A 23,359-nucleotide genomic window follows, 5' to 3' on the forward strand; every position below is an offset into this window, starting at 1 on the left:
CCGGGTGTCAGGTCAAGAAAGAAAATCAATAAAGAATTCAATTGAGTACGTAGTCGACGGGAGATCCAAGGTGAGAAAGGGAAGAAGAGACAGAGGAAGAGTCTCTACTTATCTACAACAGTCTACGTCCTGTGTCACCTTTCAAATGCAATCTTCAAACGCAGTGATGCTAAACGCGATCCCAAACGCGATTCCGTCAAGTGCAGAGCCGTCGTGCGCGGTCCCGTAATGCGCAGTCCCATTAAGATCTCATCAGGTGTGGTCACATCTGCTATAGTCTGATCCACTCTTCCGGGGTAAGAAACTCACACTAGAGATCACTTTCAACTATGTAGATGACCGCCACTCTTCTCCAGCCGTAGCTTGGAAAGGGAAAAAGAGAGAAAATTAATCCGTCATGAGCAGGATGCCCAATGAACGTGACGCCAGGCTTGATGCGTAGGCAAATGCCTCCGGTGAGAGACCCATATGGCGTAGCGCCTATAATATGATGCGATGCGACCATCGACGTGCCGGCATGGCGCCCACTACTGGGTGGATCCGTTGGGCAGAAAGCATTACTTAAAGCCCATTACATACAGCGCTTGGTTACTCATGTGGACAATGCTCCTGTGGCCTAGGTGACAGCCCTATGCAGAGCTTGCTCTCACTCCTCTAATCATCAGGCTACTCTGCCTCAATTCTTCTCTAAGTCTACAGCATGCAATATATTTTGATACTCACCCCCTTTCATAAAGCGGCAATAGATTATTTATATGGAAAAAAAAAATGAAAAGAAAAGGAAATTTATTTGACGCAAGGGCGGCGGAAGGGAATGTACACAATGCATTTCAATTATGTAGATCCTCAATCCGCTCCCCTTGAGTAAATGCGGGAAGAGCAAGATTCATGTTATTATAGATAGTCATCATGGACAGCACAAATATCTACAATCCTTGTCACTTGAATCAATTTACTCTCTATTAGATCACCAATTCAAACACGCCAGCTATCTTCCACAATAAGTATAACTATCAATATGAAGGTTCTGTCTCTTGCCATGGCATTTGTCTTTGCCGCACTTGCGGTAGCAGGATCTATGGAAGAATCATCTAGCAATAAATTAGCTGAAAGAGAGGTATGAAAACTTCTAGGAACACTCTTCAAATCATATTTAAGTGCTGACTGAGTTGGACGTGAATAGGATGTAAGTCATGATCCTTGACTGGAGCGATGACTTTGTGTATATAGTGCTGACTATGACGAACGTGAATAGAATGTAAGTGTGATGACCCTTGACTGAGGAGCAATGATTTTGAGCAAATAGCGCTGACTATGACGGACGTGAATAGGATGTAAGTGTGATGACCCTTGACTAAGGACCGATGATTTTGAGCACATAGCGCTGACTATGACGGACGTGAATAGGATGTAAGTGATGACCCCTGACTGAGGAGCGATGATTTTGAGCACATAGCGCTGACTTGGAGGGACGTGGATAGCTTGTAAGTGATGGCCCTTGACTAAGGAGCGATGACTTTACTTTGTGCATATAACGCTAACTGGGATGGACGTGAATAGCTTGTAAGCGATGGCCTTTGACTATAGAGCGATGACTTTGAGCACAGAGCGCTAACTGGGACGGACATGAATAGAGTGTAAGTGATACCCTTTGACTGAAGCGTGATGACTTTGAGCACAAAACGCTAACTAGGATCGACGTGGGTAGGGTGTAAGTGATGACCCTTGACTATGGAGCCATGACTTTGAGCACAGAGCGCGAACTAGGATGAACGTGATAGCTTGTGAGTGATGCCCTTTTCTTCAGGAACGATGACTTTGTGCACACAGTGCTGACTAGGATGGACATGAATAGGGTGTAAGTGATGCCCCTTGACAAAGGAATGATGACTTTATGCACACAGCGCTGACTGGGATGGACGTGAATAGCTTGTGAGTGATGCCCTTTGACTGAAGCGTGATGACTTTGAACACACAGCGCTGACTGGGATGGGCCGTTAGTAAGGCAGCCGCTGGAAATTCCAACCGAGGTGTACTTCAATGCCTTGCTTCCGGTAAGTATTGGACAGGATCTTATAATAGTCGCCCTATCGATCTCTGATTTCATATCGGGTTCTGTCTTTAGTGCGAACTCTACCTTCAACTTATTTGCTCTCCTTTTTCTTTCGGCCTTGGTAAAGGTTTTTCCTGATTAAGGTTTCCCTGTACTGTTATGCGAATGCAAAGGCTTTATTTCCCTTCTAATCCACGTCGTACAATATACTCAATGGTGCCATGCCTTAGATACGAAGAAGTTTAAAAACACACCTCGAGGAGTTATGCGATAAGCTTCTCGTCCACCGTCATAAGACGAAATGTTGGGAGGTGGGTTGTGATTGGCGACGATTGATGAATGGACGCCCTCTGCATCCAGCGGCACGGTAAAACCACGCAGCGAGACAAACACTGTTAAGAAATGAGATTACTGTAATTTCTATCGACCCATTGAGGATACAGGGACTATTGCAGACCCGGCGGAAGGACATCTTAATACAGGCTATTGCGCTGAGGGTGGGTGGGGCTCTAACAGGTTGGAGGTAAAACTGATTTCGAATAGCAATGTATTTTGCAATTGCTTTCTGGCCGGTACAGTGGCATTGCTAATGTTTGAAACCCAGTCAAGCGTCTGCGGTGCCAGACCTCCAAACGAGAGGCAGTACCATAGCTGACGGCGGCCATTAAACTCCGAAATCGGCGTGCTCCTGACTAGGGACCTCGTCTGCCTTGGTACTCCCATTATGTCCATGAAGTATCGCCGTAAGACCGATCTCATCCTGTATCGCCGCGAGAGCCGCCGTGTCGTCGCTACTGGTTGTGGCGCTGAGGAAAGAAGAACTGGTTAGGGTGAAACTGAATTAATGGGACACCGAATAGATATACTTACCCAAACACAATGTCCATCTCCTCGAGAGTCTTGCCCTTGGTCTCGGGAAAGAAGAAGAGGATGAAGAGCCCGCCAAGGGCGCACCAAACACAGAAGAAGATATAAGTACCCCAGGAGATGGATGACAGCATTGGCGGGGTGATGAAGGCGATAATGAAGTTGTTCATCCAGTTGGACGAAGCGCTGATGGACGTGCCTTTGGCACGAATAGACAGCGGGAAGATTTCGGCGATCAGCGTCCACGACGCAGGCCCCCAGCTGTAGGCAAAATTGAAGATGTATAGCCAGATCATGACCACCGCGGCCCAGCCGCCGGCCGTGTGCGCGGGCCAGTTGGCCTGGAACTTGGCGACGAGGATACCCGTAATTAGCTGGCAGAGAAACATGCCCGTGGACCCGCAGATCAGCAGAGGCTTGCGGCCTACGCGGTCGATGATGAAGATGGCCGGAATGGTCGTCACGACATTGATGATACCGACGACGCCAGTCGCTAGCAGCGAGACTGTGCTGTTCGTCAGACCGAGATCCTGGAAGACGATGGGCGCATAGTAGATGACTGGAGTAGGAGTTAGCAGGTGTTGGCGAAGATATACCTGTCTTATTTGAGGGTCAGCGGGGGCCTACTTGAATCAATGCCGCTCCACTGCTGGAAAAACATGACGAGGCCGCCCAGAGCAACGCGTTTGAACGAGTCCTTGCTGCGGAAGATGAGTGAGTACTGAGCAAACTCGCGTAGCAAACGGTTGCCTCCGGCCTTGGACGCTAGGTGCGAGAACTTCTTGTCTAGGTTCCGCGACTCGAACACGCTTTCCGCTTTGATCTCCAGGAACTCGATCTGGACCAGTCTGTCGTCTGGAGGCAGCCGCCGGAGTCGGCTAAGTGTGTGAAGCGCATCGTCATCACGCCCCCGATTGACCAGGAGACGGGGTGAGTACGGCAGGAACCATACGCCAATGGCTAAAACGATAGCGGGCAGGCCCTGGATAATTAGCGGAAGGCGCCAAGCCATATTAGACTGGCCGTCACCGGTACCGCCAATATAGTTTGTGCCGTAGCAGATCCAATAGGCACTCATGATGCCTAGGGTGGTCGCCAGCTGTTGCATCGCCACAAGAAGACCGCGAATTTCCGGGGGTGCCAGTTCTGCATTGTATAGAGGTCTGCCATGATAGAAGTTAGAACAGAGCCCGTAAGGGCCTTCAGTGACAAGAATGCTCACCCTGTAGCTGAGAGAGTGCCGACACCAAGGCCCGTGAAGAAGCGACCGGCGTACAGGAAGCCTGCACTGCGCGCCCCTGCTGTCAAGTAGGAACCGAGGATAACCCAGACGGAGCCACCGAAAATGGTGTGCTTGCGAGAGAAGACTTCGCACAAGACGCCAGCCGAGAGCGCTCCCACCCAACCGCCGAGCTGGAGAATCGAGGTCAACCAGCCCTGGGCACCCGAGCTGTTAGCAATATCGGGGAACGACTTCTGGAAGCTCGACATAACAAGAGCCTGGCCGAGCACACCCTGCTGGTACCCATAGAGAAGGCCGCCCTGACGTAGCGAGAGTCAGAGACCGATCGTAGTACCTTGCGAGGATCGAACTTACAAAAGAAGCAAAGAGAGCAATGAAGAGGACGCTGATATTGGACCATAAGGCCCGGACACCGGTGTACTTGCCCCCGGCCTGCTGCCGCAGCTCGGCAACGGCTCCAAGGGAGCTATCGTGACCACCAGCCATTGCCGTAATAAACAGATCTAGATGAATAGTTCGAGAGATGAAAGTAGAGGAATGGAGGAATGCGTGTCGGTGTCTGCGGCAGTCTCAGATCATTGAGTTTGTGCTCCAGTCTTGCATGACTGTGGGTTTTACATTCCTGGCATTTGTGGGGAAAGTGGTGGACATGTATCCCCGTGTCGGCATGAGCTCCTCCAGTGCCGCGATGCTTCGAGCGGAATCACCTCAAACTAGCTAGCTTCCGATCCCCCCGCGCGGTGGGGCTCCGCGTGGCTCCATCCCATCCCGACGCACGAGTCAGTTTTACCGTCTGAGTAGGTTGGACCCCGATGACGCACCCACTTCAAATCGCTTGTCTTGTTCCGCGCGGCGCTTCTTTTTTTCCATCTCCTTTTCTTTTTCCTCTTCGAAGCCCGAACTTGGTTCAATCACTTCTTGACTACATTCGCCTTTCCAGACTGTTGAAGAGGGAGCAAAACAATACTAAAAAAGAAAAGAAAAGAGGCGAATAGAAAAGAAAACGTGCCAGGATGTCTTCACCTTCCAGGTTGGGAGTAGGGATCATTGGGGCCGGTGTAAGTCACGGAATAAGCTCACTTTTGAGAAATCTCTAGGCTTCAACAAGGGGCTAACAAACCGCGTCAGGAGGTCTTCCAGGTGTGCCACGGTCCCTGTCTGCTGCTGCTCTCGCATCTCTTCAAGATCGAATCGATCTGCGACGTGTCAGCCAAGACGGTTGACCACTGTGCAGCCAAGTTCTTCGTGCCTCACAAGACCACCACGCCGCAGGAGGTCATCGACCATCCGAAGGTAAAGGTGGTCTTCATCCTCACCTCCGATGAGAGCCACGCCCCACTAGCCCTCGCCAGCCTCAAGGCCGGCAAGAACGTGTTCATCGAGAAGCCCGTCTCCCTGTCCCTGCCCTCGATACAGTCCATCATCGACGCCGAGAAGGACGCGTCAGGTGGAGCCCGTGTCTTCGTGGGCTACATGCGTCGCTATGCCCCAAGCTACCTACGGGCCTTTAAGCGCGAGGTGGCAACCATCCCTAGGATCCTGTACGCCCGCGTCCGTGACTTCAGCGGGCCCAATGCACAGTTTGTGAACCAGAGCGGCACCTTCCAGGTTAAGAACTTTGACTACCCTCCCAACGCTACCCAGGAGCGCAACACGCGCTTGGCCGCTCTCTTCGCGGAAGTGTTTCCGAACCAGGAGATCACCGACGAGATGAAGAAGTACTGCTGCTTCCTCGGCAGCTTGGGCTCCCACGATATATCCCTCATGCGCGAGACCCTGGGCTTCCCCGAAAAGGTTGACGGCGTGTCCGTCAACCACCCCTTCTACAGCGCTATCATGACGTTCCGCAACCCGGACGGTTCGATATACTCCACTACCTACGAGAGCGGCATTGACGAGGTCCCTATCTTTGACGCCCACATTACCGTCTACGGCGCCAAAAAAAGGGTGACCATCAAGGTTAGTGAATGCGACACAATCTGCCTGTGAGCGGGAGCTGACCCACATTGCAGTACGACAGTCCGTACGTCAAGGGTCTGCCCATCTCCGTCGAGGTGGAGGAGCTTAATGAGCAGGGCGAGATTCAACGACGTACCATGGTATCATCGTACGAGGACGCGTACACAGCTGAGCTCCAGGAACTGTATGAGGCCTTTGCCAACGGCAAGGCCATCAAAACGACGGTGGAGGACGCCAAGCAGGACCTCCAGATCTACGATATGATGTACAAGAGGTGGGGTGTTAACTAGCTGGCCAAATAGATGGGATCCAAAGAGTAATCATGATAGAATAGACTTTCGTTTTCATTGCCGGTACTTGAAAGGGGTGACCGATGCCTCTCATACATCTCTGCCAGATCCGTTGTTTTACGCAGTAGAATGACGATTGAATTTGTCTTGACCCCAACATGCTACGATTTTGGGGATTCAGGACTCCTTTCGTCGCACCAAGGGTGTAGCAGGTTCGACGACTGGTATTAGGATTTATTTGTAACCTATCACTTATGTTGACGAAGCTCCACTAAACCAGCAGCTCAAGCAAGGCCTAGCCCGCCACGAAAAGAATTAAGAAAAGCATCTAAACTATAGGGTAAAAGTTCCGTCCAGGCGGATATCGTTGGAGGAGGCACCAACGTGCACTCCAAACTTCCCGGTAGGCGTGACCCAGTTCTGCTGGATATTGTTCCAGTAGCTGATATCCTTACGAGTCAGGTAGAGATACACCTTCTGAGTCTCGCCGTCGCGGATTCGAACGTTATCGAAGCCGCGCAAGATCTTGGTCGGGTTCTCAGCCTCATCAGGCAACTGAAGGTAGAGCTGCGGAATCTCCGTCCCGTCGTATGGGCCGTTGTTGTAGATGCTGAAAGAGATGACTACGGCCACATCGTACATCCTAGAGTCGCCGCCGGACGCGTCTCCAACGTAATTGAGGGGCGTCTTGATGGCTTCGTCGAGGTCGGCCTGCTTGTTAACCTCAAGGTCACTGTAGCTAAAGCTGGAGTACGATAGCCCATGGCCGAACCAGAAGCGTGGGGTCTTGCCGTCCTTCTCGAAGCCACGGTAGTCCACAGACACACCCTCAGTGTAATTGATCTGCGGATACGGCTGTGGCTCCTTGACGATGTGGCTCTGAGCATAGTCTGAGATGTTGCGGGCGATGGTGTAGACGAGCCTGCCCGACGGGTTGACATTCCCATACAGAATGTCAACAAGAGCAGGACCAAGCTCTTGCCCGCCGAGGTTGGCCCAAACGATGGCGGTGATGTTGGGGTGCTCGACCCAGGCCTATGAGAAAGAAAATATCAGAATGCAGCGTGGGTATAGGTAGACAAGCTATAACCGTACCTCCATATCGACAGGACCGACAGACTGGATAATAGGGATGGTGTTGTCGCAGTTGTCAGCCACGGCCTTGATCAGCTCGTCGCCGTTGTGTAGCAGTTTCAACGTCCGGTCGGTGCCCTCGCCGGAGAACGAAGAGACGACGGGAATGCAGACGGTCCCGCGCTTCGCAATGGCGGCAGCAAAGGTCAGATTCGTCGTGGTGGACCAATCCACAAGGGTCAGATCCTCGGCGGCTCGCTGCTGGATGGCGCTGATGGGATCAACCAAGCGAGGGTCTGCGCGCAGCATGAGGTTAGTGACAGAGAGAATTGACTATTTTCCATACGGGCTTTTACGCACAAAACGTGGTTCCAGAGCCACCACCCTCGGCAAGTGTGCCTTTGGTGAAGCCGATAGTGAGCTCGCTCATACCATATGTCTCGGCCAAAGTCACCTCGTACGGATCTGCCATGGAGCCGTAGCCGTACTGGTTGGGACCGTACGGATTCTGGCCGGCAGCCGGGCCGAACAGGGCAATGGTAGTGGGCTTCCACAGCGGGAGGCCCATCTTACCCGGTGTGTTCTTGAGCAGGACGGTGCCGGCGGCGGCGACCTCTCGAGCCACCGTCCTGTGTCTCTGACGCTGGGCGTCAGAGATGGCCTTGCGGGGATCGTCCTCGAGGTTGACCTTGGGGTAGCCCCGGTCCTGCCCCAAGAAGAAGTACGGCGTTAGGATACGGACGGCGGCATCCGTCAGACGCCACTCGGGAACAGAGCCGTTGTGAACGGCGGCCGTATAATTGGCGCCGAAGAAGGACCAGCCACCAGCGACAGCGACGCCGGGCATATCCTGGTCCATGCCGCCCATGATGGCGGCAACGCCGGACTTGAGGGCAAACCAGTCACTCTGTGTATACCCTTGAAAGCCGAGGTGCGTCTTGAGGACATCATTCATCAGGTATGAGTTTTGGGATGCCTGGGAATTGTTGACATAGGGGTAGCTCGTCATGACACACGCCGGATTCGCACGCAGAGCCTCAGCATACGCCCAGACCTCAATCTCGTGTAGCGTCTTACTGTCCATGTTGCTCGAATAATAGGTTCGGTTGTACTGCTGGCCGTCGTACCCGAGATACTGCTTGACCTCAGCCTGCACGCCCGCCCCCTGGTGGCCGTGGACCGTCTCGTAACCCGCAACACCGATGAGGTACGGGTCGGCTCCGAAGCCCTCAAAATTGGTGCCACCACTCACAGTGCGAGAGAGTGCCAATACCGGACCTAGCACGGCATGGACGCCTTTGACCTTGAACTCCTCCGCGATGGCGAAGCCACGAGCACGCATAAGCTCACGGTTCCACGTAGACGCGGCCGTCACACCAGGTGGGAATCCCGTGCCGTAGCTGTGACCGTTGCCGATGCCTGGGATTCATTTTCTTTGTAAGCCAATTGCATGTGTCCTCGGCGATTCTGTACGGGAAGCTCCTTACCAGTATCACTGTCTATGTAGCACAAACCAGTGAAATTGACTCGAGGGATGGAATTGATGTTTCCTTGGCAGTTCCGATTAGCGACACCAGGCTCATTTCTGCGTTCATGGTCAGCAGGGGAGGGACGATCTAGTAAGACACAGCGCAGAAATGGAACCTACGGAAAGCCAGTGCCAGTGCAAATAGTCACCTTCTCTTCGATCGTCAGACGGTCCACGAAGCGCTTGGCCTTTGCTGTAGCGGCATCCCAACCACCTCTACCAGTGACATTCCGGCTCGGGTAGCTGTAGAGACTGTCTGGCTGCCGTGGATAGTAGAGGTCAGGCTCAAGGTTTCTCGGGTCACCTTGGGCATTGACCGCGGTGAGCACCGCGCCAAGGTACACAAGAGATCGTAGGGACACCATTGATTAAACAAGACTGCCAGTTTTCAAGACGTATCTCGTTGCCAGGATAATTCACGAGAACGGATACGCTATACTGAAGGTGTACTTCCTGCTTTCTCGTCCTTGTCGCCTACTGAGTGACTAGTGGTCCAACTTATATACCATAGTCCTGCCCCGCATTTTCGATTGATCTCACACTTTATTTACTACATATGGACTAAAATCCTGGGGGTGAGTGTCCAGTCGTCTGAGCCAATTCCGTGTAGTAGCTCATTCAGAGCTCCGACTGTGCGCACTTGGTCCTACCGATTCCGATCTGCTTTGGGTTAGCCGCCGCCATAGTCTCCGCATCGGATTCCCTAGGGCTGCGGAGACGGTGGGAAGCGATTGGACACTGTAAAAGGCAGTGGGGCCCAGCCTATAACGAGACGAACTTTAGCCGAAGTTTGCCGAAGCACAATCAATTCGCGCGCTAAAGAGGTCAAGTTAAGCCTGCACAGGCTAATACAACAGGCGGTGAGCGCGGGCACCACCAGGCACGGTTAGGAAGGCATACAGGCGCTGACAAACACCAACGTCTCACAATCCAAGTCACCTTGTGCGGACTATACAGGGTCATAGGGACCAGAGTGAGCCCCCATTCTTTTCTGCACTGTTGCACGCTACCCCAGAACTTTAATCCCTTCTCTAGTCTGTGGGGTGTGATCCTCAACGCTCCACTCTCCAAACACGCACACAAAGAGAAATCTCTTACCAAATGTCACTAGAATGTCTTGCCCGATAGTGATTAGAGTGACTGTATTTTTAAGCTTATGAATACACACCCGGACAAAGAAGAAGAAAAGAAAATGCAGGGTGTTTTGGCATTTGACAGTGACCGCCATGTCACAAAGCGGCACAAAGCCGTCCGTGCCTGTCAACGGTGCAAGGACTCAAAGGTTCGTCCACCGCCATGATCAGGGCTGCACCGGCAAATTGAAGTCTAGAAATATTGACAGACTTATACAGAAAAGATGCAGTCTGACGAATGATTTGCGTCGATGCAAGCGGTGCGACGCGGACGGCTGGCCCTGCTCGTTCGAGAGGACGCCTCAACCGAGCCTCCACGAGACACAGCATCAGCGGCAGCATGTATCCAGTGAACATGGCCGCATCAGCCCCCTGTCTGTCACAACTCTGCCCCCTTACTCCGGGGCGGACACCAGGGCACCTATCGAGCAGCAGCACTCGGCGGGCTGGACCAACGGCAACGCTCTAAATCCCGTTGCTTTATCTACGCGCAACTCCTTTTATTCTGGCAGTGACGGCCCAGAGCATCACGAATATCGTACACAGGTGTCGATGCCGATGGAACCTCTCCTCTCGTCCACCTTGTCTCCAGATGACAGGGACTCCAGATCCAATCTGCGCCCACCATCGCCACTCGCGACTCCAGTAACGTGTGCGTCCAAGGAAACCGAGGAGTTCCGCTATGCTACCATGCTGAGCCTCATGGAGGCCAGGGACTCAAGTAATGTGAGGAGCAGTCCACGCCAGGCGGTCAAGCTTATCTCGGGCACGAACCCACTGTCAGCGCTCCTCGGCAAGGAGCTGAAGCACACGATCGTCACTAACAGCTGCTCTTTCCGCACGCCGGACCCTGTCTCCGGCGCCTCCAAACCATCGCTGCGACGGGGTCCTAGAATCCACAGTTTTGACTGGGAGCAGTACTACCGCGTCCGTGGTGTCCCGGCGACCCGGTTGCAGTTTTTGCATGCCATGGGCTGTTTCCGACTCCCACCAGCTGCCCGTTGTGCCGAGCTTCTTGAGATATTTTTCACTTATATCCATCCGATGCTGCCAGTCATCGACCGCAAGGACTTCCTGTCGTGCTACTATGGAAGCGGCGAGCCTCCTCCCCTCCTCGTTCTGCATGCTGTGTTTCTCGCTGCTTCGCGGTACATGAACGGTGAAGGGCGGTCTGTAGACGGCGTGCCTGAGATACGGAGCCACTGTGATGAGCTTCACGCGAAGCTACGGTCCCTAATAGATGTCGATATCTCCCAAGAGAGGCTCGCTGTGATTCAAGCGTCCCTCATCGCCAGTCTCCACTGGGAGGGCCGTGAAGGGCTGAACTCTGCCATCGACAGCCTGAGCCTCGCTGTGCGGGCTTGCCAGGAGATGGGACTCCATCGGAAAATGGTGCCGGCGCAGCGGGTGACTTCAAAAGCCGGAGGACAGGATCTGCTTTATCGGCGCATATGGTGGTCCGCCTATACCCTGGACCGTCTCTGCGCTGCGCAGGAAGGTACCCCCTTCTTGATCAATGAGGGAGACTGTGACGTAGAATTGCTGACTGAAGACGACCTCGCTAGCGAGGACTCTGTCACAGTACAGGCCACGCTGATCAATTTGTCGATAGCGCGTCTGATAGAGGACGTGGTCCGGTGCCTTTATTCTCCCCAGGAGGACCACACCACGCTGTTTACGTCGCGTGGCGTACGTCTACGGCAGCGGCTCGCCATCCAGCTGGAGGACCTCAAGAGCCGCGTCCAGAACATGTTGCTCTCCGGGCAAGAGGTTGAGGACGCCCTGAAGGAGGTGCCGTATACTGTGTCGATTCTCTGTGGCGCCATCCTGTTAACCCAGTAAGTTCAGACAGCCATTTAAGGCTGGACGTTGGACGCTCATTTATCTTAGTATCGATGCCGTGCAAATACTTGTGCACCGCCCATTCCTCCTATACTCGGAGCCCCACGAGTCTGACACGTATTTCTCAAGAGATGCATGCCGCCGTCACTCCGTAGATATCCTTTCGCGCCTCAACTTACTCCTGAGACATAATCTGCTGCGGTTTTCGTGGCCGTTCACAGTATACGCGGTGGTCAACTGCCTGCTTATCTTCTGGTACGACGTCTCGTCGCCGTCGCCTATGGCGCAGACGACGCTGCAGGCGGCTCGCAGGGACTATTCCGCCGTGGTCAACCTGCTCAGGGTGATGGGCAACACGTGGTGGGCAGCAGCAGCCAAGCACAAGCTTGCCCTGGCCCTCGCGCGCGCTGCAGACATGCTCCACGCCAAGGAGCGGCAAAACGCCGCGACCCCGACTGCGGCGGCACAGGGAGGGTCCGCCGTCTCTATAACTGCCTTGTGTTCCATGAGCACCGACATCAGCGCAAGCGCAGGCTACGAGGTTCCTCCCAGCCCACTGTCCAGGATGGCAAGCGGACCGTATGATGACGGCAGTGGGCACTTCGATAATGACGTATTCTTCGAATGCGACAGTACCGAGTATTGGTCGTCGCTCGGGCTCGATTTCAACTTAGACGTGGCGGATAATATTTTCAGCATTGAACGGTTGGGGAGTGTGATATAATCTGTTTCTATATAACATCTTTTGTCCCTTCAAACAAACTCTTCAGGCTTGAGCAAAATTGTTGAACCTTTTCTGCTGCTCTCCTCAGCCAGTTCAATAATTCTGATGACATTTCGGGCGTCCTTGGCCGGCACAGGAACGTCGCACTGACCGGCCAAGGCGCCGGATAAGACCTCGTAGAACGCGCCGTAGGTGGGAGGGGGCAAGTTTGGGTAAGTCAGATCATGGAGGGTACCATTTTTTGCGAGAGTGATGACGCCTTCGGGCAATGTTAGTCGTTGGGTAGAGCAAAGTGACAGTGCCTGTAGCTTACCGGCCTTCTCTGCATCCTCCAGCCCAAACGTGGGGTTGTCAGTCCTCATGCCACCCACCAGCTGGTGCTCCTGCGGATCTAAGTGGCACTGCGATGCTGTCAGTGTTTATGTTCAAATCGGTCTCGCTTTCGTGGTGCTTGGTGGCTCACTTTCTTGAAGCCTCCCTTGTCTCCCCGGACCCAGAAACGTAGCTGCTCCAGCGCTGAGCTGACTGCACTGGCCTTGACGGTCGCTAGCAGGCCCGAGTCATAATGTAGAAGAACAGTACATGCATCATGAGGACCATCAACGTTCGTCGCGCGTTGGGTACCCAGGAAGCCCGTGACCTTCGACGGCAGGCCGAAGCAGAAAAGTATCTGGTCGATAAGGTGGGTGCCGAGGTCATAGATGACACCAGCGCCCCCAGCTGAAGGATTTGTTACCTCTGGGTCATAACGGTCAAAGTGCGACTCGAATTCGACCACACGGCCGAGTTGACCATCCGCCAGTATCTTCTGCAGTGTCACAAAGTCGGCGTCCCACCGGCGGTTCTGAAAGACGGTCAGGAGCTTACCCTTGGCCTGGGCCAGGGCAATCAACTCGTCACATTCCCTGCTCAACGGGCAGAAAGGCTTCTCAACGACCACTAAATTGGGCCACAGGTCAGCCAATCAAAGATTTCTCATAGAATATCTCTTGTAATTTCATCTTCAAGTGTCTGGATCTGTTGACATACCATGCTTGTCGGCATTAAGTGCCGATGACACGAGGCTAAAGTGTGAAAGCGGAGGCGTTGACACGATAATCACGTCAATGCTTGTGTCTCTTAATAGTTCATCGGCGGATCTGTAGATTTTGACACCCGGGTGTTCCTTCGATGCCTCGTCGCCAGATCGTTGTACAATAGCGCGAAGTTCAAAGTCCTGGGCTGCCAAAATGTAAGGGATCTGGAAGATCTTGGCCGACAGACCGTAACCGATGACCCCAATCTGGTATTTCTTGACAGCCATATTTGACGCTCTTTTCGCGAAGGCCTAGGGGAATATTAGAACGAAACGCGGGTAGAGTTAATCTCACTTTTCTCTCTATAAATACATAATGCCATTGTGCATTACCCACAGTTTTCTGCCGTGCCACCACCTCGAGTTCTATGAGGCAGTTTGGAGACAGACCTCCGGTATGGTGGGTTGGTCGGAACATGACCATTTAGGCTTAGCTCCCGACTTGGGAGAGAGTAGTTGCAAATGGTGGTAATAGCTTCCACTAAAAGTCTCCGCATTCGGGGGTTGCGCGAATTTAGACCAGCACATAGATGATCTCGTGAAAATTGCCATAAAGAGTTTAGCTGGCGGCTCTCATTTGTATGAGCATAGAAAAGCTTCCTGAGAGGAATTATAATGAATCCTTCCTTGCAGCCTTGAAGAACGGATATCAACTGGTGGCCTCCCATTTTACAAGACCGCTACTGAAGATCGCGATAGTGGAATTTGTAAATTCAATAGGTCAGTGAGGGTATATCTCTCAGATCGAGACCTCTAGTAGTGGCCATGCGGCGAATGCAGCTGTTGCAAAATTCGAAAGCACGCTGAGCTGCCTCCGAAGTCCTTCCCAGGCAATGCAGCCAAGAAAGCCCCTTTTTCACTCCGTTAAAGATCTTGTCGGTTGATTCAACGGGAACAGTAGCTTCCTCTGGCTTCGTTGGCACTGGGCCAATTGAGATATCGAGTAATAGAATAACAGTCGCCTGGGTAAGGATATGTAGAAAATCCCACCACTGTAGAGTTTCATAGTACCAAGTCAGACTCGGCTGATCTGGTAGAAGCCCCATGACAGCTAGAGAAGCCCGAAGACATGCTAAGGCGGAAACGTTGCTAAATCGTGAACGAGAAAGCCGTGTGCCGCTTTTCTTCCCAAAAGCGGGTCGGTTGAGACAGGGCCGATTGAGTACAATCTGGGCGCTGTAGTAATTCAATGCGAGTGAAACCTTGAAGGAAGACTTATTTCCCCGTAGTTGATCTGGCTCACTGTCTTGGAAGTTAAAGGAAGAGTGTAAACTTGACGCCCACCAGTCCATTTTCTTGCTGTAAAGAGATATGCGGCCTTTGACGCGATCCCAACCCGTATGAGGGACATCCATCGCATATACTCCATTCGTGATGGCATGGGCGATCAGGGACAGGTCTACCATGTAGAAAAAGTAAAGAGATGAACTTGGCGTAATGGACTTCAACAGAATTCGTTGAGACTCCGCCTGCTCTCGATTTAGGTATAGAGTCCATAGTAGGCCATTAATCCGTACTGACGGCTTATTGATTGGCTCATTATTATAAGAAGAGCCTGTATAAGCCAGACTTGGCACGGGGTGTGGCGGAGGCGCAGAGCTAGAAGCATCCCCAAGACAGGAAACTCGCCCAGTCATAACAGAGAGAAGATGTTCTAAGCGAACAACCGCCCACCATAAGTTTGACCGAGCTTCGCCGGACTTTGCGTCTAGCCCGCCGTTCTTTTTGTGGAGATTGATTCCTAACGCGATGCCGGAACGTGCGGCAATACCGATCATTTTCCATGATCTAGGAAATAATCAGTATTGACATATACATGCGAAGAAATAGAAAAAATGTCGTCAAGGAGCCAATGTGTAAGGAAGGCATACCGATTTACCTGTGAGATAATCAGGAAGAAGAAAGCCATCAGGGCTTCGATTTGCACTTGCTGCAAATCGTCATGATCATAGACAATAGTGTCCGACGTGTTGAGCAACTTGGCTCGTGAAAAAAAGATGGTTTCGTCGCCCCCCTGCTGTGTATCCTGCTGAGAAAGCCGTGAAAACGCGCAACTGATGGCCAGGATCAGATTGAAGACAGCCAGCCATTTCCTACCGGGATTCTGAGAAATCCCATAACAGCGACGATATTGATCGAAAAACAGTTCATCTCGAACGAGGGGTAAGGAAATTTCAAATAGACCTGGAATAATCGGTCTGCTAGTGCTTTTGGAGGGAGAGTGTAAGGATTGATCACACCTGGTTCGGACAGGCTTTGGTAATCAAGATGATAGCTCAACGATGCGATTGGTTCGTCGCTCGGAACTGGGTTTGTGGCCATTTCGGAGATGCTTTCATCCCCGCCTTGCTTCGTAGCCTCAAAGTCCAAGCGCTGCATCCAAGTAACTTCGGAATTCTTTCCCATATACGCGGTCGCTCGGCTGATTTCACTGCGATTGAGATCTTCGTAAACACTATCAATCTCGTCCAAGGAGCCTATTGACGAGGACGAGGCACTAGATGGTTGTCTCTGGTACCTTGCGCTTCTGGGCTGCAGGCTCTAATAAATTAGTTCAATTTGCTGATAAATTGTCATTGCTCAAACAGAAGTACCAACGCACCTCGAGAGCTTTTGAAAATTTATTTGTCATTGGCCCTCCAAGCTCCTGAGAGATATTTCGGAGCAGTTCTTCGTAATTTTCGATCTTCCCTCTCGCCGATTCTACTTCTTTTTGCAGTCGGATGACTATCGATTCTGGATAAAAGCAGTTGGAGAGTTCAAGGCCACGGCATTGGGAGCAGGCTGGCTTCCTGCCATCGCATTTGATTTTGCGTTCCCGGCAAGAGTTGCAGGCTCGATTGGTTCGACGTCCGCCACTGTCACGTCTGTCTCGCTGTAGGCGTGGAATGGGAAGCTTGCTCTGCATTATGGCTTCGAGAATCTAGCGAAAGGGAATATTTTTGTACTGGTAGTCAACCTGCTACGCGTCAAGACTGAAGCAGGGTAGGTATCACAAGAGTTGGTACCTGAGAGAAGAATGTGGCTGTTTCCGCTTTGCCCCCAACGTCATTGCACCAAATGCGGTAGAAAAATTGATCCGGGCCGATTCGGGGAGCTAAACAGTTCGCCCTTCCGTGCTGTTGTAATATTCACGCGTAGTAGCGAATTTCTCTCAAGGTAGTTAAATCGTCGCGTAAATGTTTCTTATTATGGCAAAAATGTTTGCAAATGGGTTACCAGATCTTTCCGTCTTCAAACGGGTCCATTATCTTTACATTCAACTATATTAAATGGACATGCCCTCGCCTATAGACCCGGGTCAATAATTCCTTTGCTTAATTCTCAAATGAAAACGCAAACGGACGACTTTCACAATGGACTCAACGATCAATTCCCTCGTTCTATAGCAGGCTATTGCGGAAGATGTTCCCGCCAACACGGAGCTTGGGTTTGCTGCTTTCACACAGCTGGTGATCGACCACGTATTCCCAATCTCCTGAGTATGCACCAATCGTATATTCGTCTTTCTCGGGACTGGACCCGGGAGCTTCCAGGCGCAGGCCATCTTCGCTGTGGAGTTCGCTCCGTGTGGTGTTGCAGTTGGCGACTTCAACGGGGATGGTCATCTCGATATTGTGGCTGCGAATTTTGGCGGCAATACAGTAAGCGTTTTGCTTGGGACTTGCGACGTTTAGAACCGCCCTGTGGATCGTGGACCGGGTATATGCAAGAGTGTCTCAAGCTTTCTGTGGCATAGTGGAGGTTTTCCCAGTGAGCGAGACCCTCATTTACTGTCGATTTCTCTAGTGAGCAAAAAACCGGTGTGATATGTCTAAAACAAGTGTGTGGACGAAGGCTGCATGCATGGTGAAGGAGGGGAGGTGGCAGATCGCCAGGCCTTCTACTCTGTTTGGATCGTTTGCAGTGAACATTCGATCCTTAAGAGGTTTACTGTATTATAACGATGACTCATTCATTACCGCTCATGAAGACGATTACAACTTGACAGGGTTTTAGGGGGAGTTGCTAGATTTAGGCTAGCGTGTCTCATAGGGCTCGGGAAAATATATGTGAGTGTATACGGGGGATCTGTTTTCGAATATAGCAGTATGTTCTAATGAAACACTCGCGGTCGGCTTCACCCTCGCTCACGCCTTATCCTCCTTGGAGGGTTTTGCTTCATAGGAACTTGACCATATCAATAAACGCAAGGCAAATAGTCGATCTATAGCTAAGTTTAAGTATTAAACAATTATTTCGTTGCAGACTGAATCGTAGCTTCTGCTTTCCGGCGAAAAGAGCGAGATGTCTTTCTTGATCAAGGGCCCGTAGATGAATCTGCTCCCAATTCCCATCGACCCGAAAGTTACCTCTGAAATTCAATTCACCTCATGGTTGAAGGAATGGATCCCAGTGCAAGATAAAGTCTGTGATCTGATGTCGATTCCGATCAACGCGAACCTCTCGGACAATGTTTCGCTGATCGTCTAAACAAAGCAAGCGTAACCGTCCAGTCTGAAAAGCCTCCTGATCCGCAATGACAATGTAGGTCGCTATGGTGATATTTTGGAGAGGACCCCCTGAGACTTCAGTCACCCGGTCCTCTCTCCACTTATGGGGGCTGTTCTGTTTCGTCCTGTGTAAAGTCTTTTTGAACCTTAGTCCGCTTGAACCAGCGGGTCGTTGCGTGTAAGCAACGGGTCCAGCGGCCTCGGGCATGATTTCGTACACCCGCTGCCAGTCTGAGCCGAGATCGAATAGGTAAGGGTTGTTAAGACATACCCAACAGGGGTTATCTTCGAACAGATCGGTTTCATGGACCCATTCGTTCATTTTGCCATCATCGCCTGGGTTATAATAGGTCCGAAGAAAAACAACCACATTGTCTTTGGACATATAGTATGCCTTCCGACGAAGGTCATCGTCGGATCGCCATGGTAGGAGAATGGTATCAATCTCCTCTGGCGTTGGAACTCGCGGAGGGTTCTCATCCAAAGAAAAGTCTGCTTCAGCGATCTCGTCCAGTTCGAGAAAATTTTGGATTAGTTTCTGCCGCTGCTGACTGGCTGCGTCGGTCGAGGAATGATTCCAGTTTTTCTGTTGAAGTATTAGCAGATGATAAATCGTAAACGAACAGGCCAAGTATCCTACAATCAGAAATTGTTCAATAGGTAGCGAGCCCCATGGAGGAATCATCTCCCGTAGAGGGAAGTCGTCATCGGCCATCGTTATGACTTTATTTGGCTTGTGCTTGTAACGAAGATTGCCACCGTTAGGTGCTCTCGAATACGAAAGCGCGAACAAAAAGTTGACAGGTGTGAAACAAGACAGCGGAGATAAAACTACCCCGCCAGATGAGGACGACCCGGCTGTTTCCTCCGGTCCACCGACGGTCGGCGAATGACATCATACGATAGGTACAGTGGCACCGAAAAAGTTTTCGACTAGTTAGTTAACGTAATTCACAAGCGACTCGCCCACCCCAAGCGACCCGCCCACCCCAAAACATCATAGTAATTGCATTATGTTTACAACTCGATATCTCAACAACCATAGGTTAAATTTCGTTAACTATTAGTACAATTCTATTAATGAGTATAAGGAATAATATGAACCAACTTAATTTCGGAATAAATTATTTGTTTCTGGCTTTACCAAAAAATACACATAACTGTTACGCAAGGTGCAAATATATATATCCAAATCATGAACAACATTATCAATTTTTTAAATCTCATAAACATTATCAGGAAACGTGATATGATCCAAATAATGCTAGGATATTACAGGACTCCATATTAAGGTATTGTTGTAGAGATATTGAGTTTTCATTTATTGCATTTACTATGGCGTATCTGGTGGGCGGGTCGCTTGGGGTGAGCGAGTCGCTTGTGAATTACGTTAACTAGTTAACTAACTTAGTTAACGTAATCAACCACCGAGTGACGAATACCACCGAGTGACGAATTTCGCGTCCATCTCCTACAATCATTTCCTTGACGCGTTATTTTTCACCACCACTATACAAAATGCCTCTATCTCAAGAAAATCGCATTCAGATGGCTATTTCTGCATTCAAAAATAAAAAAATCAAATCAAAATTAAAGGCTGCTGAGATATTTAGTGTGCCTGAAGCTACGCTTCGCCGTCGACTCAACGGTAGGAAATCACGCGCAGAAACACGCGCCAACAGTCATAAATTAAACCCTCTTGAAGAAGAAGTCCTTGCGAAGAGGCTGCTAGATGCAGATAAGCGAGGATTTTCAATTCGGCCAGAGTTTCTACGGGGAATGGCGCAGATCCTGCTTCGCGAGCGCACAGGAGATCCTACTACGACCCTTGGTGTCAACTGGGCATATAAGTTTATCAAACGGCATCCAGCACTGCGCACACGATACAATCGGCGGATCACGTACCAGCGTGCAAAGCAAGAGGATCCAAAGATTATTAAACAATGGTTTGCGACCGTACGCGAGGCTATTCAAGAACATGGTATCCACGAGGACGATATCTGGAACTTTGATGAAACTGGCTTCGCAATGGGACTTTGTTCAACCTCTAAGGTTATTACTGCAGTCGATCGCAGTGAAAGGCCCCGTAGGGTTATTCAGGGGAATCGCGAATGGGTCACAATTATTGAATGTGTGAGCTCAAAGGGGATATCTATACCCCCATGGATCATCTTGAAAGCAGGATCTCAACACGCTGCTTGGTATCAAGAACCTGCTCTCTTCAATAAGGGCTATGCTATCGCAAGAAGTCAGAATGGCTGGACAACAGATGAAATTGGCCTCCGCTGGCTAAAAGAGATGTTTGAACCACATTCTAAAACCTATTCAACTGGTGCAAAGCGGTTGCTTATTCTTGATGGTCATAGTAGTCATCTAACTGCAGATTTTGATGCATTCTGTGAAGAGAATGCTATTATCTGTCTTTGCATGCCTCCTCATACCTCTCATCTTTTACAACCACTTGATGTTGGTGTTTTTGGTCCGCTAAAGCGCGCATATGGAAAACTAGTAGAAGAGATGATGGTTGCCGGCAACAACCATATCGACAAGGAGGATTTCTTGTCTCTCTATCCACCTGCTCGCGAAAAGGTGTTTACTAGGGAGAATATACGCAGTGGTTTTGCAGGTGCAGGACTTAACCCGCTAGATCAAGATCGGGTTCTTGAAAAGGTAACTTTTCAACTTCGGACACCAACACCACCTCTTGTTGAAGTTGAAGGCTCAGTCTCCTCTGCTTTTCAAACACCTCAGAATCCTCGCCAACTCGATCACAAGGTACGCAGTCTACAGAGAAGCCTTCGAAAACGAATGCTTTCTAGTAGTCCAGTATCTCATATTCAACATCTTGAAAAAGCTGCACAGATGGCAATGAATATGAACCTTATTCTTCGACAAGAAATCAAGGTTCTACAAGGTGAGAATAAGCGGAAAATGCAAAAGAGGGCAAGGAAGCGTGGTAATCTTGGTGATGATCTTGTTTTATTTGTACAGGAAGGTCAGAATCGAGTGCAACAGCTTGATACACAGCTTAATGAGCCGGCCGCTGAGACGACGCCAAGGCCTCGCCAGCGAGCTCCACGACGCTGTAGTGGATGCGGGACTACTGGTCATACTATAAGAAATTGTCCTAGTAAATAGCTATTGTTTTATCTTTTTATATGGTCTGATTTAATACATTTGTGGTTGAAAAGCTTGAAATTTAACGGTACGCGCGACGAAATTCGTCACTCGGTGGTATTCGTCACTCGGTGGTTGATTACGTTACCCCCCTTGATTATATAATATTCTACGTACACCACCTAATATTTGGTATACCAGCCATCTGCCTCAATAATTGCCTTCACCCGATGCGGCATAGTCTCAGATCGGTCGATTATTTCTAGATCTAAGGCATTCCACCTTTCCTGTGCTGCATCGATTCAAAGCGCGTGTGTTGTATCGTTATTTGGTATGTTTTTAAGCTCTGGATGTAGCTTATAGATCTTATCCTTTAGAAGCGTCCATAGGTTTTCAATAGGATTTAGATCAGGCGATCGGGCTGGCCATTCCATTACCTCAATGCCCATCTCTTGTAGGGCCTCGCGTACGATTAATACAGTATGTGTGGAAGGATTATCTTGTTGAAAGATGCTATCTTGATTTGCAAGCAAGGTAGGTAGGATCGGCGATATAAATCCCGAATTACAAATCGATCATTCCTCCACTGGCTGATTCAGGATTTCCAAAGAGAAGAATAAGGCCTGTACTTCGTGTAGAGCCGGAAAATGCGGTCCAAAACATCTGCTTCGTCTGTTTCCCCTTCGTTGGTAAACCACGTACATCACGCGTCGGAACTTGATCTTTTCGAGGCGGAGATGTATATTCACGTCGCTCACTAATCCCACGTTCAACTGTACATTCGTCAGACCAAAAAACGAGGGCCCAATTACGAGAAGTATAATGCTCATACATTCGAGCCCATCGAAGTCGTTGAGCGACCTACCCCGCATCGTACCGTTCACGAAAAGCTCTTCATATCGACCACCTACTCCACCATCGCTGCCAGAGCTCTGTCGTTCCAAGGACAAGTGCTAAATGGCGTCACTCCGCTTCAACTGGCCCAAATCGCTTTCACTACCAGCCTTACCCAAACGGCGACGGCGGCTTGGCTTGCTGCTTTGTTTGTCAGTCTGCCAAAAGCCTAGACAGCTTCCAGCGCGTACCTCTTCAAGAAACGCAGCAACTACACACGATAGACTGCATATGGCAGATCATCTACAGCGACTTGAAACAACACCTCGAATCCGCCGACACACTTCCTCCCTCAACCAACACATCCTATCTGCCCAGACAACCCGCTCCCAGCCCCTATCTTCCTTCGAATGACGAACAACTCGAAAAGACGACCACCGACTCTGGCACCCAGACACAACCCGAATCGACATCGACGGTATCTACTGTAGCAGAGAAATGTTCGAACGCTAACCTGGACTCCCGTGCAGGGATGTTAACGTTACGTTATGGGCATGATTTTTTCATATCGTCAATCAGCAAGTGTCTAATCAAAGGCCTGCCAATATCGTCAATATCGTCAACAGCCCTCATTTTGAACTTCGCATTGTTAACTGCTATGAAGCTCATGGCCCAATTCTGTCGGCAACTAAGCCCTCCCATTGATTCAGTTGGCCTCAATATTTGACAGTGATGCCAACGGTGAAACTGTAACAATAGGTTGCAAACGTTGCTCTGTCTATCAAAGCAAAATTGATGGCCATTTAAGGCTGCCTATCCCCCGGTTGTATTCTCACATCTAGTTGAATCTCCAATCTCGACTTTGGTTCTGGACTTCCACAACGCAGGCCTAGGTCTGCGCTCTCCAAGCTGGTGCGATCATGTCTTCGGCAAACCATTCGATTAGCAAAACCCGCTGCGCAATTTTGCGAAAAGAGAAGATATCAGACGATCAAAATTTATGCCCTGATGGCATCTACGTCAGAATCACCATTCTCATGTTCTTATTGTTGTCGGACACACGGCATCCGTCTCATATCATCGCTCTTGGGAAGAGGGTGGACGATCAATTGCCGGGTCACAAATCG

General features: G+C 50.5%; 9 protein-coding genes across 9 annotated transcripts; 3 read left to right on the forward strand and 6 right to left on the reverse strand.

Annotated features, from left to right (window-relative positions):
* Window positions 1-1,018: 1,018 nt before the first annotated feature.
* Window positions 1,019-1,929, forward strand: N7510_002676 (uncharacterized protein; the record flags this gene model as incomplete). Its single annotated transcript, XM_056974603.1, has 10 exons — window positions 1,019-1,117; window positions 1,184-1,186; window positions 1,256-1,258; window positions 1,332-1,334; window positions 1,408-1,410; window positions 1,588-1,637; window positions 1,694-1,711; window positions 1,756-1,784; window positions 1,831-1,858; window positions 1,905-1,929. The coding sequence occupies 10 exons, from the start codon at window positions 1,019-1,021 to the stop codon at window positions 1,927-1,929; spliced, it is 261 nt and encodes an 86-aa protein (XP_056839720.1).
* A 788-nt stretch (window positions 1,930-2,717) lies between these two features.
* Window positions 2,718-4,649, reverse strand: N7510_002677 (sugar porter family MFS transporter; the record flags this gene model as incomplete). The annotated part of the gene is made up of 5 exons (XM_056974604.1): window positions 2,718-2,859; window positions 2,924-3,479; window positions 3,548-4,083; window positions 4,143-4,462; window positions 4,518-4,649. The coding sequence occupies 5 exons, from the start codon at window positions 4,647-4,649 to the stop codon at window positions 2,718-2,720; spliced, it is 1,686 nt and encodes a 561-aa protein (XP_056839721.1).
* Window positions 4,650-5,176: 527 nt separating this feature from the next.
* On the forward strand, window positions 5,177-6,412 carry N7510_002678 (Gfo/Idh/MocA family protein; the record flags this gene model as incomplete). The annotated part of the gene is made up of 3 exons (XM_056974605.1): window positions 5,177-5,221; window positions 5,292-6,122; window positions 6,176-6,412. 3 exons carry the CDS (start codon window positions 5,177-5,179, stop codon window positions 6,410-6,412), a joined length of 1,113 nt encoding a protein of 370 aa, XP_056839722.1.
* Window positions 6,413-6,745: 333 nt separating this feature from the next.
* N7510_002679 (beta-glucosidase) lies at window positions 6,746-9,379 on the reverse strand (the record flags this gene model as incomplete). Its single annotated transcript, XM_056974606.1, has 5 exons — window positions 6,746-7,447; window positions 7,508-7,782; window positions 7,847-8,905; window positions 8,974-9,071; window positions 9,135-9,379. 5 exons carry the CDS (start codon window positions 9,377-9,379, stop codon window positions 6,746-6,748), a joined length of 2,379 nt encoding a protein of 792 aa, XP_056839723.1.
* Window positions 9,380-10,170: 791 nt separating this feature from the next.
* N7510_002680 (Zn(II)2Cys6 transcription factor) lies at window positions 10,171-12,713 on the forward strand (the record flags this gene model as incomplete). The annotated part of the gene is made up of 3 exons (XM_056974607.1): window positions 10,171-10,296; window positions 10,367-11,985; window positions 12,038-12,713. 3 exons carry the CDS (start codon window positions 10,171-10,173, stop codon window positions 12,711-12,713), a joined length of 2,421 nt encoding a protein of 806 aa, XP_056839724.1.
* Window positions 12,714-12,742: 29 nt separating this feature from the next.
* Window positions 12,743-14,016, reverse strand: N7510_002681 (NAD binding Rossmann fold oxidoreductase; the record flags this gene model as incomplete). The annotated part of the gene is made up of 3 exons (XM_056974608.1): window positions 12,743-13,114; window positions 13,177-13,652; window positions 13,743-14,016. The coding sequence occupies 3 exons, from the start codon at window positions 14,014-14,016 to the stop codon at window positions 12,743-12,745; spliced, it is 1,122 nt and encodes a 373-aa protein (XP_056839725.1).
* Window positions 14,017-14,501: 485 nt separating this feature from the next.
* On the reverse strand, window positions 14,502-15,566 carry N7510_002682 (fungal specific transcription factor domain-containing protein; the record flags this gene model as incomplete). The annotated part of the gene is made up of 1 exon (XM_056974609.1): window positions 14,502-15,566. One exon carries the CDS (start codon window positions 15,564-15,566, stop codon window positions 14,502-14,504), a length of 1,065 nt encoding a protein of 354 aa, XP_056839726.1.
* A 1,605-nt stretch (window positions 15,567-17,171) lies between these two features.
* Window positions 17,172-17,396, reverse strand: N7510_002683 (uncharacterized protein; the record flags this gene model as incomplete). The annotated part of the gene is made up of 1 exon (XM_056974610.1): window positions 17,172-17,396. One exon carries the CDS (start codon window positions 17,394-17,396, stop codon window positions 17,172-17,174), a length of 225 nt encoding a protein of 74 aa, XP_056839727.1.
* Window positions 17,397-18,159: 763 nt separating this feature from the next.
* Window positions 18,160-18,996, reverse strand: N7510_002684 (uncharacterized protein; the record flags this gene model as incomplete). The annotated part of the gene is made up of 2 exons (XM_056974611.1): window positions 18,160-18,867; window positions 18,922-18,996. 2 exons carry the CDS (start codon window positions 18,994-18,996, stop codon window positions 18,160-18,162), a joined length of 783 nt encoding a protein of 260 aa, XP_056839728.1.
* Between the last annotated feature and the right edge of the window lie 4,363 nt (window positions 18,997-23,359).

Source organism: Penicillium lagena (assembly GCF_028827675.1).
Source record: "Penicillium lagena strain IBT 129212 chromosome Unknown utg000001l_segment0_segment0, whole genome shotgun sequence".
Lineage (NCBI taxonomy): Eukaryota > Fungi > Ascomycota > Eurotiomycetes > Eurotiales > Aspergillaceae > Penicillium > Penicillium lagena.